The 13235-nt window shown below is 39.7% G+C and overlaps 1 protein-coding gene across 2 annotated transcripts in view; it reads left to right on the top strand.

Moving 5' to 3' along the window:
• The window catches only part of LOC308062460 (BOS complex subunit NOMO1), a 28612-nt gene extending 18270 nt beyond the window's left edge, over positions 1–10342 (top strand). Inside the window, exons 23-32 of one of the 2 annotated variants that reach the window (XM_080383996.1) lie at positions 83–196; positions 873–1000; positions 1602–1743; positions 2620–2703; positions 4159–4269; positions 6132–6233; positions 6454–6573; positions 7502–7594; positions 8527–8659; positions 8931–10342. In XM_080383996.1, coding sequence (XP_080240122.1) covers positions 83–196; positions 873–1000; positions 1602–1743; positions 2620–2703; positions 4159–4269; positions 6132–6233; positions 6454–6573; positions 7502–7594; positions 8527–8658 — 1026 coding nt within the window. In that variant the 3' untranslated portion in view covers position 8659; positions 8931–10342. Of the gene's footprint in view, positions 1–82; positions 197–872; positions 1001–1601; positions 1744–2619; positions 2704–4158; positions 4270–6131; positions 6234–6453; positions 6574–7501; positions 7595–8526 lie in introns of both variants that reach the window. The other variant, XM_080383997.1, reaches the window with a different exon arrangement.
• Positions 10343–13235: the final 2893 nt, after the last annotated feature.

Below are 13235 nucleotides of genomic sequence, written 5' to 3'. Positions count from 1 at the left end.
CAGAGCAAGGGGCTTCTGGATTGAACCCTTCTTTGTAAAGCAACCCTCACTTCCATTTAAAACTACTGCTTTTTCAAAACAGATCAAATCAGAGGATGACCAGGCTCTTGCTGGAGTTCTCCTGTCTCTCAGTGGAGGGGTATTTCGGTCCAACCTCCTTACGCAGGATAATGGCATGCTGACTTTTTCCAATCTGGTAAGTTGAATTGGAATCTTCTGAATGTGGCTGCACGTGCGATGCTGTGTTACTTTTCCCTCCAAAAAAGGGATGCTGTTGGCTCTCTTCAGTGGCAGGGGGATGCATGGTCTCCCTTGAAATTGTAACCCACAATTGAGAGTTGTAGGTCCCTTGGAGTGGACAGCACTTAAAATCTTAGCAAGTGAAAGATGTGAAATCTAACCTGGCAAGAGATTTCTCCCCAGCGTAGTAGATTATGTTGATTGATCTCAGTTCCTAATTTGCACTCTGTAAACATGAAACAAGCCAATTTCTTGATGATCATTTGAGACTCTTTAGAGGAAAGAAATCTAATTAGATTATTGATCTGTATATGTGTGTAGACATGCCTAAATAGTTTCCTTGAGGACATCCTTCTCTCCTGGTCACCTTCCTGTCCTTGAGGTCTTGTGGGAAGGTTTTAGGGCCATAGTTTCCTTTCCCTCTTCAGGCTTTATCACCTGGTGGAGTTCCATTGATGTATTGTCCAATGTGCTCCCGGTTTTTCAGCTCTCACTTTTTCCGGCCAGTTTAACCTACGGTTGGGACAAAGAACTTTAGCTCTTCAGGGAGCTCTTGCAGAAACATAATTGTTTGGAGTTTGTGAATTTTTGTGTCGCTGTCAGTAAACAGCTTGTTTTATGCCTGTTTGCAGAGCCCAGGGCAGTATTATTTTAAACCTATGATGAAAGAGTTTCGCTTTGAACCATCATCACAGATGATTGAAGTGCAGGAAGGACAAAATCTTAAAATTCGGATAACTGGTTACAGAACAGCTTACAGGTCAGTAAGAGCTGAAATGCCGTGCAAAATGCTGCATACTGTATCAGGATGCGTTATGCAAAATACGTATTTTCTCCTGATACACCTCCGTCCTGGAGGTTTGGAAGGTACTTTTGAAGGCGCAATTCAACTATTATAGTGTGTTTAAGTACTTTTTGTATCCTTTTCTCATGTCTGTGGGTGTATAGCGAAGCCCAGATGGCAGGACTGTAAGGAGAAACATTGCTATGAAAGCACTGTGTTAGTGGCACTGGAAGTTGCTTGTGCTATGTCCAGTGGGAGAGGAGAGGACTATTCTAGGGATGGTAGAGCAATTCAGGTGTCTGATTTCAAGATCCATACTTTCCTTGCCCTCAGGGGTAAGTGCTGCTGTTCATGGAGGTCAAGGAACTTGGATTCCTGAAGTTGTGCTCTGAACTGCAGCGAATTCTAATGCTTGAATAAGTTTTACATATACATTATAAATTCCTGTTTCCTTCTCCATGCTACGATAATATATTAGGTACTTTTTCTGTCAGTTACGATAATAAAATGTCTTTTAAAATGTCCATTAAAACAGCATCTGCACATCTGTAGCAATTGGTTCTCTTTCTACCTTTAGCTGTTACGGCACAGTTTCTTCTTTAAATGGAGAGCCTGAGCAGGGAGTCTCCGTAGAAGCTGTGGGGCAGAAGGATTGTAGCATCTATGGAGAAGACACAATAACTGATGAAGAGGGCAAGTTCAGGCTACGTGGCCTTCTGGTAAGGATTAGGATGCTCTTTGTCATTTACTTTGATGTTAGTATGATAGTGGAGCAATAAAATGTGTTTTATTAATTAGCTACCGATTTCTGTTTTCCCATCACATTTGCTAGCTCGGATTCCCTTGAGTCTCTCTGTGTTAGGAAACACTGTCATTTAATGAACATTCATTCTAGCAAAAGCGGGGGAAAAACTCATTAGTATAAACCCGTGGAACTTGGTGCCAGCGTACTGTTATGGCCTCCCACAAACACTGAGCAGTTTGCATGACATGACATGGGCCCCCGATCGATGTACCGAATGTGTCTGACAGCTGTTCAGCAGCGCTCAGGTGCTATAGTGGGGAATTTTCTTAGGCAAAAGAATTTGGGGAAGCATTTAGTTTCTTCTGTGAAAACACTGTGACAGTGCATTTTTAGCAGGATATTGGGTGGATGTATGATGTTGATTGTACAGCATGTATGTGAAGTAAGCTGTTCTGAAGGAAATGTGGAGGCTGAATTTATGGCATCAGTATGTATGGAGTAAGCAATTTGCTGTAGCAGAAAGCAGTGTTTGATCAGGTTTTATTCTTGTTATATGCATTTTCTTTCAAGCTAAAACACTTCACAGCAGATGATTTCTTTTAATACTGTAATGTAATAAGCTGGTGAAATTTCTATGATAACCCTTTTGTAATTTCTAGCAGTAAACACCCTTAATAGTGTTAGTGAGCTGGATTTTCTATTTGGGATAAGGAAAACTTTAACTGGATAGAGTTAGATCTGTTTGGGTGCTGTATCTTAAATGGAATGTTAGAAAATTCTCTTACAGTTTTCTAAAATTCAAGTATGTATTATTCAGTGTTGGGATTTATCATCTGACTGTTGCTTTTAGCCTGGTTGTGTGTATCATGTCCAACTTAAAGCTGAAGGCAATGATCACATTGAAAGAGCTTTACCACAGCATCGGGCAATTGAGGTAATTTTTTCTTTTTTTTGTAGTATCACTTAAATGCGAAATGCATCTGTCTAGGCATTATGTCTGTTCTATCAGCAGCAATGTAGTTGAATGCATTTTGTTCAGACAAGTGGCTCTCAGCAAGTTAGCTCCCTAAATATAGGCCCTGTATTGCATGCCAGCATCATAGTTTAAAACAGAAGTAAAATAAAGCCCAAGTAATAAACAAGTCAAAAGAATTCTTTCACAGTCACAAAAACTATACATCAGGAAACAAGAGAATAAATGTATAAATACTTTTCAGCATTTCTTTATGACATGGAACAAAGCAGTAGTGACTTGAGGATGCCATAAATTCTCATATTGTTCTCTCTTCGTATTTATGGATTGATAGATAGCTCTTGTTATGCTTTATTTGGTCCAAATCCCACAGTCTTGATGTAGGTGAAATTGTCATTCAGACTAGCAAATCTTTATAGGATGTAATAACAACTCTGAATTGAAAACTAATGAAATCTTGTTCAATATTCCTCTATCCTTACAGATTCAGATTAGCTGTCTTGCTTTTATCTCTTGACATCCAGCAAAGGTTAATTAGCCTTTGTTACCTGTCTGGAACTTTTCAGTGGGAGGTGTGGTTGTTTGACCAGGGTTTCCTCATTTGAAGCAAAACGGAAGGGCAGAAATCTTTCAAGACCTTAGTGTCTTCCTGCGGCTGGTTAGGAAGGGGAAGGGAGTGGCAACCCAAATGCCAGAAAATCATATGAAGGTTATGTACTGCAAGTGACAGCTGTACACAGTAACTTGTACTACTAGGATCCTGGCTAGCCTGCCATTTTCTCAGCAGAGAGAAGTGTTTGAAAGCCACCTGCAGGAAAGATGTCCAGCCTCTGTGGTGCCAGACTGTTGATGTGGCATCTGGCCTAACCCTAACCTGTCTGTTACTACAGTTATTATTTGAGTAAATGTCTTTTCTTACTCTGATCAGAATTCAGATTGGGAAACACAAACATTTCTTATTTTAAACCATTTTGAAGAATATAAAGTTACAGATTTTTGTAGGTTATATTATGATATGAGGATATTCCTCATTAATCAACTGTATAAACATTGTAGCATAGTAATCTGCATCTCTCAGCACTAATGCAAAATACTGAGGCCGGTGTTCAGGTATCAGTCAGTCTTGTGTATGTAACTCATCCTCTTCCAAAATAATGTATGATTTTGATACTTCTTCAATTTTTAGTTTTAACTAAATGCCATCAGGATTCTGCTGGTAATGCACAGGTCTGTAATTGTGAGCTGTGCACTCTGGAGGAAAAGTACTTGCAACTGGAAAACCTTCAAGTTTCCCTGTGGTTAGCATAGAACAAAATTCACTTTTTGTTAAAAATTATGAGCACTGTTTGTGTTGTGCTAACTGTCCTCTGTTAACTGCTCCTCTGGGTAAAAACACGGCTGTGTTTTATGTTGCAGGTTGGGAACAGTGACATTGAAGATGTTAACATTATAGCGTTCCGGCAGATTAACCAATTTGATTTAAGTGGAAATGTAATTACATCTTCTGAATATCTCTCCACATTATGTGTAAGTTCAAGTCTTTCATCTTTGTCAAGTGTATTTGCCATTGGTTTCTCAATTATTTTTTTTTTTGCAGCGTCACTGGAAGTTGTTCAGTAGCCAGAGCACACCTTTAATTCAAATACTTTAATGGAGGTGAATTTGAATTCCAGATAGAATTAAGATTCCAGTGTTCCTAACTGTTTAGCTTTAATATTTCCATTTTTCACGTGAATATGTTTAAGAAGTACTTTCTTAGGTTGGCCTGTATGTTTCTGGCTCTTCTTCCTTGATTAGGGATGCCCTGTCCATAGGGAGAGCAAGACACCAGGGGTGAAATGAGTCCTCTCCATCAGAGATCTGCATTCCTGAAATACCTGGAATTTTTGACATGTGACTGCAACAGTACCATAAGGCACATGAATTTAAAAGTACAGTTATAAGAGAGAATATGAGGCAAACAGTAAAACTGAAACTTTCAAAATTCAGAAGACTGTGCTGTGATCTGAAAAAAACTGCTAAACATCTGTGATCCTTTTGGCTTAGGGTGCAAATGCTGGAAGTATCTGCAAGAAGTGTTAGCATGGTGGGAGTTATAGCACTATTTCTCAGGCTTAAAACCTTCTTGAAATGTTACCTGCAAATATAAATGCAATGCCTGGATTTCTTTCGGGCTCGTCTGTTATTCACTTTACCTGCCAAGATCTCATTGCTAAGCTGTTGATTCTTTTGCAAGACATCCAAAGGATCCAACCCTCAGAGCAGGTGTGAAGGGAAAATATATCACCTTACTGAAGAGCACCTGGGAACGCTTCCCATCTTTCTGGGGAAATTTAGACCCTTGCAGTTCAGCCTGAGCAAATAGGAATTGATGTCAAAATTTGATTATGTGAAAGTTATCCAAGCCTGTACCTGTTTCTTATTAGGTTGGGTCTTGCGTTGCATGTAATGCACATGTGCTGTTGGTGGGTGCAATCATCACCCTTGCTTTTGAGGCAGAAATTTTTGTCTTTGTATCAAATCTTAGCAGATCTTCCAGAGACAAGTGAGCAGTTTTGTAACCTCAGTCTGGGCCCTTCTGGTTGTGTAGACTCGATGAAACGACAGGAAATACTCCGGTGAGCTGTGATTTGAGCTGCAACAGTGGTAGCACTGGGCAGAATCAATGAGAATTCATTTGGGCTGTGTTTGTAAGGAGAGCTGAGCCTTGGCAAATATCTGATCCAGAGGTATAGAAACAATGGTGTAGGTGCTAGAAGGCTGCTGCAGAGTGGTCCACAAAAAACATCTCTTTGCTTACCGTGTCCTCTGGAGGAGGCACAGCGGCTGATAAACGTTTGTGTGTACAGGCAGCCTCAGGTAAGGAGATGCTGCTGTCCTTACCAGCCTTATTTGACTGTGATACGACCCTCTAATAATTATGCTGGTTTCTGAGCAAACTATTCGCTGGGGACTTCAGGCCTATTCTGTAACTTGAGGATCTATAGCTTGTTAAGTAAGTGTAGAGAAATTGAAATCAAGAAAAATGAGCCTATCTGAGAAATAGAAACAATCCCCAGCTGCAAATTCCTGTGAAACTGCTGGGATTATTGAAAGAATTACTCAGTTTTGGTTGGTGCACAGCACAGACTACTTTTAATGCACTAGATACATGAAGATGTCAGACATCAGTTGTTCCTAAGTTACTTCAAGTTCTGTACAAAGACTGTTTCTGTGACTTTTCACATCCCAGGTTGGACCAATTCCAGGTGTTCTTACTTGGCAACTTTCTGTTTATAAAACACATGATGAATTTTGAAATGCTTTTATCCCTTAAGATGTGGGATGTCTGAAATACCTGTTGTGGTACAGGGTCGAATCCCAGGTTTGTGCTTTCTTCTTTCCCTCAGGTGAAGCTCTATAAAAGTGAAAATCTTGACAACCCAATTCATACAGTCAACTTGGGCCTATCCCTGTTTTTCCATTTCCCACCACTGCTCCGAGATGGAGAGGTAAGAATATTGCTGAATAATTAGCTTAAGTCACTTTAATGTTTTTTTTCCCCTAAGGACTCAGAAGTGTTATTTGTGGTGTGCCTGCAGTATTGTATTCGTGCTGGAGTGACCAGTGTCCCAGAAGCTTTGAAACCTGTTAAACTGACTTTTGCATTTAACTCTGATTTTGTCTCAGACTGTTACTGCTGCTGTAGACTGATACAGTTTTTACCCACAGAATTACGTGGTGCTCCTGGATTCTACATTGTCTAAATCACAGTATGACTACACTCTGCCTCAAGTTTTGTTCACTGCTATTGGATATCATAAACACATTACTCTGGTCTTCAGTCCCACTGTAAGTACAAAATATTTACAAAATAGTGTTCAAGTGTCCACCTTGAGAGTGATGTCTGGTAGTACAGCCTGCGTGTATTTTGTCGTTTTGGCCAAACTTTCGATTAATGTAAATGTAAAGGCGTTTTATGAGAAGCTTTAAAGTGACAGTGAATTTGGATTTGGCCACATTTAAGGCATCGGGCAGAGATGTAATAACCTGGTACGTTGTGGGAGGCAGCTAAGGAGTTCAGGAAGGGGTTGTAGCTGTGACTAACTGAAAGGCTGCAGTAACTGGGGGCTGAAGGAAAAAGGTAGGATTGTTGTCAGAATTCCTTTAAAGACTTCTGCGTATATGACAGAAGTATCACCAGGCCAAAAGAGAGCTTTAGTTATTGGAGCTGAAGCAGACGGTAAAGCAGAGGGGTTTCAAACTAGCATCAGGGGAAAACTTCTCCCTTGGGAGAGAGAAGTGTATTGTTGCACTTCCAAACGGTGCAGTCAATTTAGTGAAGTGTTTGCTCTGTAATACTTAAATGATCTATTTCTGTTCTGCATCACTGCATGCTCAGGTGCCAGTGAAACATGAGGGAAACATGAAATGGCAGTTACAAATGAAGGAGGCAGATGTGCCTGAAAGACTTAGTGCTGGCATGGTTGCTGTAATATTATCATTGGGATCATAAAGGTTTGGGCAGCATGTGACAGGTAAACCAAAGCACGCCAGGGTGACTGTAAAGTGGAGGCTGACCGTCACTGAATTAGCTTTAAAAAACAGCAAACCTCAGCAATAAGGTAACAAGGTGAATGAATTTGATGAAGGGGACTTCTTTGAAGTTGAAGGCAAAGTTAGAGCAGCACAGGATGGGAAGAGCTGGACATGCCAAATGATCCTATTGCTGACGTTGCTTAAAGCTGAGGGATAAATCCATGGTCCCCACTCTTTTCAGAGAAAGCTGCCTGAACAAGATATTGCCCAAGGATCTTACATTGCATTACCACTGACGCTGCTTCTGTTGTTGGCTGGTTACAACCATGATAAGGTAGGTCATGGGATTTTTTTGTCTTACCCAAGTATTATTGTCTGTCAATGAATACTTCATACTGTTTTAAGCGAGGGCTTGTTGAGGTGACTATCCAGACAGATGCACTCAGTGGTTACCTTATGTTTTAAGAAAACATTTTAAGAAAAGCCAGTGTAGCCAAGTTTTTGGACAGTTACCGTCCTTCAAAAAAACTTGGTGTGAAGCTGAGTTCCTGGGCTGCTTCTGAATTTTGTCTTCTCATTTGGTGGCTGTGGAAAGAAAACCAGCAACACAGCATCATTCAAATTCAGATAACCAGACTCAGTGGTAATAGGAATGAAAATTATTATTTTATTGACTTCAGGAACAATCAGACTGGAAAAAAATCTTGCAAGTCATTGAGTCTGGTTTCTTTAGCTTTACACCCTCCCTAGTGAAATGCTCTCAAGAGGAATATAGCTACCTGCTATATAACCCCCTCTGTCATTCTTAACAAGCCATGCTCTTCCAGTCTTCTCTGATATATCTGGATTTCTGTTTTGCTGATAAAAGAAACTTGTATGTGCAGTTTGATTTCATCATAGACATGGGTAAGACAGCACCAAACATGGGGATCTCCAGGATTTTCTACAGTGTCATTGAAAGTGCTTCTGCTGAAAACAGCGGTCATTTTCTAGACTCAGGACTCAAGCTGCTGTTGTTCTTGGGTAGATGGCCGCAGGAAGAAATGTTACTGACAATCATATTAGTTTTTTATTACTAGAAATTCCCAGAAGTTTGGTTTGATTCTTTCCCAAGACGAGCTGCCATTTTCTGATATCTTTGTAGATGTGACATTTTACACTATGGCTTCTGTTTGTTTGGGGATGTAGAGGTCTAAAGAACATTATCATTCAGACCTTATCTACCATTGCAATAACAAGCTGCTTCCCCTTTGTTTTTTTGCCCAGCTTATTCCCTTATTGCTACAGCTGACAACTCGACTGCAAGGAGTACGTGCTCTTGGACAGACAGGTTCTGACACAGGTGGCTCAGAAGATGCAAAGAGACAAACAAAAAAACAGAAGACAAGACGGACATGAGGTAAAAGGAATGATCACATGAAGTGGTGCTCCGTCAGACTGGAGCCTGAGGAAGCGAAGCCACTGAAATACGTTCTTGTTGAATTAGCGAACTTTACATTTTCGTTGTTGCTACATGAGCACCATTTGTCACTAGCTCCATTTTGGTTGTAAATTTTCTGTGGAGTCTGTAGATCTCTGTTGTAAAGCAATGAAACAAATGCCTCTGTTGTCACTGTGAGTGCATCTCCCATACTTGAAGACAATTAATGATTTTTTTTTTTTCTCTTCAGTGGAACAGGTCATGCTGTCTTCGTGAATGATTTGTAAAAGCAGTGGTAATAAACTGCTTGACTTCACTTTTGGTCTCTAGATTTTGGGATCATTATTCCTTACCTTTTGAAATACCTATCTCATGGAAGCAGCACATATGGATTTTACTATAACAGTAGTGCTTGAAGCAAAGTTTTGGGGGACATACTTGAACTGGTGAATTATGTCTTTGGCACTTCCAGTTCAGCAGTTTGATGGAAGAGTCTGTCATCTGCACAGCTATGACTTCAGTTTTTATCCAATGATTATGTTACCTTTGATTAAAATCAAGTTTTTGCCCAATGAAGATAAATTGTTAATGTCAGGTAAGGCTGGTTGTTAATGTCAGGTAAGTTCTGATGATCCTACTGCAAAGGTGGTGTTTAAATTTCAGTTTCATATACAATATGATCTCCTTAGACCTCCAGTATTCCTGAAGCGACTCCAGCTGGTTGTACTGTTCTTTACAAAGCCGTACTGCGGTGACAGTGATACCCGTTCAGCTGAGTGGCTGTCACATCTCTTGCTCAGGCCACGTGTAGCCTTTTTGCCGACTGATGATTGATTTTGTTTGTTTGTTTTAACTTTTAAGAAATGTGAGCTTTTTGAAATCTCCAATGTGTACAGTCCCAATAATGTAGTCTGCAATAAATAACTGGGTTTTACAGGGTATCTTTTGATTCTTGTTTGAAGTAGACATACACAGTTTAAATGTTAATGGGACTTTTTATTGACAAATAGTATAAAGGTTAATAGAGCTTTTGAAAGATGCACATAAATGCCTACAAATATTGCAAAGACGTTGGTACAGCCAGTAAGTGGCAATGTTTCTCTTTTACAGTACTTGAAATAAAGTCCCTTTACATTTAAATATTTAAACTTACAAAACCTACCATTCTTAGAAATTTGGATGCTAAAGATTTTATGCTGGTTTTGTTGGTATTTTGCATTAGTTTGGGTCTAAATAATTAAAACTTCATTCAGTGATCGTTCTAATCTCTCTGAGGGAAATTCTATCAAGATCGTACTAAAAACAAAGAATGTTGAAAAAGCATGTATGTATAGAGTTTGAGATGAAGCTCTAATAAATTATCATGCTCTTTACTTAATGATCTTGAATTTTATATTGCTGTGATGAAATATATGGAGAAAAAACCAATGTGTTGTAAGACCTACGATAAATTGTACATTTTCAGTACATCTTTATTTTAAGCTGGTGAATGTTAGAAAGGTATTGCTACTTTGGGGGAATGTATTGGGAAAAAATGCACATGTCCATGTGCTTTGAGGGAGTACCAGATATTCCGACCTCTGGACTGTGCAACGGATGTTTAACGTTGGAAATGCTGGTAATAAAAAGAAAAAGGTTTTAATGCTTGTTTCTAAACCTGGGGTTTGCCCAATGTCTCTTCTCAGAATTTTCTTTTTTTTGCCTTCTGCAGCACAGTGGTGGCCTACTTGCTTCCAGCCCTGTGTTTCGGGGTTTATTCTGCTTTTGAAGTGTTTATTCCTAGCAAAAATATAGCTTGCCATTTCTCACCTGGCAGAGAAGTCATGGTGCTTTTTGAGAACATGGGGAAAACCAACGCATGAGCTAAATTTCTAAAGCAGAACTAAATGCCAAGAAATCGGTATCTCCAATTATATTTAGAAACCAATAATCAGATACACAGACCCAAGCAGAAAAATCAGCGATGTGGTCTCTCACATCTGCAGGGCCACGTGCATGCAGTGAGGCTCGACTGAGGTCTGTGCACACTCGCCATCAGCAGTCTGACGGGGGCACCGGGAGGGAATAGTTGTATGCACGGTGGGCTGGATGGGCAAACTCCTCCTGCCTCCGGCTGCTCGGCCCAGGTACCCAGGTGGCACCTGGTATCTGCAGTCTTCACAGCCCTTCACCCATCCTTCACTCCCACCTAGGGTGGGAATAGCTCTGCCTTGTTGGTCTCGTAGAGCGTGTAGCTCTAGAGGATCTCCTTTATAACCATGACTGCGTTACCAGTGCTTTTCTGTGCAGAAACGGTGGATTCCATTTAGGATCACCTTCTGTACTCTTCTGAGCTGACTATTTAGCATAGCTAAGGTTTGCAATTGATTTTGTGCTCTTAAAACCAAGACTTCAGTACCAGTTGGACTGGCCTTTTCAGTATTTCCTATTGAAAATGTCAGTTAAAGGAGCTCGTTGCATCTTTGATGTATGTTAATACAGAGAATAAATGCAGAATGGGACTAACATTCAAATGTTGACTTCTACTAGAAAACTTTCAAGGCTCAGCGTTTGCTCTTCTTTTCTGCAGGCACAATAGTGAAAGAATGATAATTAATTCACTTGGTGAGCTCAATATGGGCAAGTGGCTGAATTTGGTTGGAAATGAGACTAAGGCCCTCTGGATAAAGATGGCATTGCATGTTACTTGATTTTTCTATCAAAAGCAACAATGGATATTACATATAGTTGGTTGGCTTATCAGTGATACACAGAATTCTGTTTTTAAGAATGAAGTGGGTCATTAATATTGAATTTCACAGTTTATAGATGGTTCAGCTTAGTTTCTAAAGCATCATCTTTCTTAGATGGTTGTCAGATTGTAAGAACAAGTGTTTTTGATACATAAGCAACAATGTTAAATACAGATACAGCAATTTAAAAAACAAATGTGCTTAAAAGCAGGAAAGCAAATACTTAGAAAATGAGCATTCTCAGCAAGGGTGGAGAAGCATAGGTTTCTTCATAGTTAATAGTCCTGCATTTTTTTTTTAAAACCTCTATGTCAGTATTTGCTGAGTTGTGCTCTTTAATGTAATACATGGTTGTATGGATCTGATTCTTGGGGCTAAGTGTTTATCTTTTTTTCTTAATGAAGGTGATGTAGGAGGAAAATGATAATGTAGTGTGAGATGGACTCTGTAGATCTCTTTGGGGCCAAACGAGGGGTGAAGTGCCCAACATGCCAGCCAGCTCAGTGCTTCCCTTCTTACAGAGGATAGTTTTTCGGGAGGAAATCTCTAAAATGAATGTTACTGCTTTATGTGCTGATATACTGACTGCGGCTCCCCACCCCACCAAAAACCCCTCACATGTTTTTGCTGTATATCAGCAAATTTGTCCGTACTGTGAAAATAAGGTAGCAATGCTGTGGGCCTTCAGCATCACCCATCTGAGACTGCAACTTGATTCCTGCTGTTCTTTGTGTGAATTTTATTCTTCAGATATTGAAAGAGCAACCGTAGAATTCGCAGTTTTACTAAGTAAAGGGTACTCTTCTCAGCCCTGTGCTAGGAAACATGGATTAAGTGCTGAGGCTTTTGAAGGTTAAGATGGCTTTGAAAATCCTATGGACATCTAAGTAACTGGCTTGTCCAGAAAAGCTGAGGCTGAATGTGGAATTGAAACCTGAGCTGATTGGTGTCTGATTTTCCTCCTCTTCACTATTCCCTGCTTTGTATGGGATCTGTATTTCTATTTTTTTCAGTCTGAAATAATTTAAATTGGGCTTCTTGCAAAGGTAGATGCGATGAAGTGAGTAGTGTAGAAAAGGCCTGAAAGGTAGGAAATATCCTGAGCTGAGCACAACAACACTGGCTCAAATCACACGTAGTGGTGGGTTCATGTGATGTGTGGTAAGTCATGTTTTCCTTGCAGATAGATAGATGGCTTTAGGAAATCTCTGAAAGTGTATGAAAATCTAGTAAATCCGTTTCTGATGCATTATTGACTGATGCCAGAACTCTCTTGAATTTTTTTTACTTTTGAAAGAACACTGATGGGTTTATTCTCTGTCATTCAGTCATTTATTTAAACCTGGAACAGGCCCATATGTCCTTGTACAAATGAAGAGCAGCTCTATGCTAATTAGCATTCCCTGAGCCTTCATGGATTATTATTAGCAAGTGCAACTTTTTCCCCTTGAATCTTTTACAGAGCTTTTGTGAGCTTTTCACATTAGCTAGCTTGTCCTTTCAGTTTTCTATTATACTTTTTGTAATTGCTTTCTATCTATATTTGATATGTTGTTGCTTTACTCCAGTAAATTCCATTATCACTTTTAACTATTTGCTAGTACTGGGATCAATGTGATTGCATTATTTACTGTTTGCTTTAAATACAACTTTTTCCTTGTTCTCCCCCCTCCTCTCCCACCATCTTTCTGGGAATATTTGAGCTTAGCAACGTGATGCTGTCTGAAGTGTTATTTGTTACCTTTATAGCCTAAGACCACAATTACTTTAAGCACAATGATACATTATCATAAGGCTCTAAACACCCACCAGCCCATTACTGA

This window comes from Falco punctatus (assembly GCF_963210335.1).
Source record: "Falco punctatus genome assembly, chromosome: 4".
NCBI classification, from domain to species: Eukaryota; Metazoa; Chordata; class Aves; order Falconiformes; family Falconidae; genus Falco; species Falco punctatus.
This window is presented reverse-complemented; position numbering and strand designations above follow the sequence as displayed.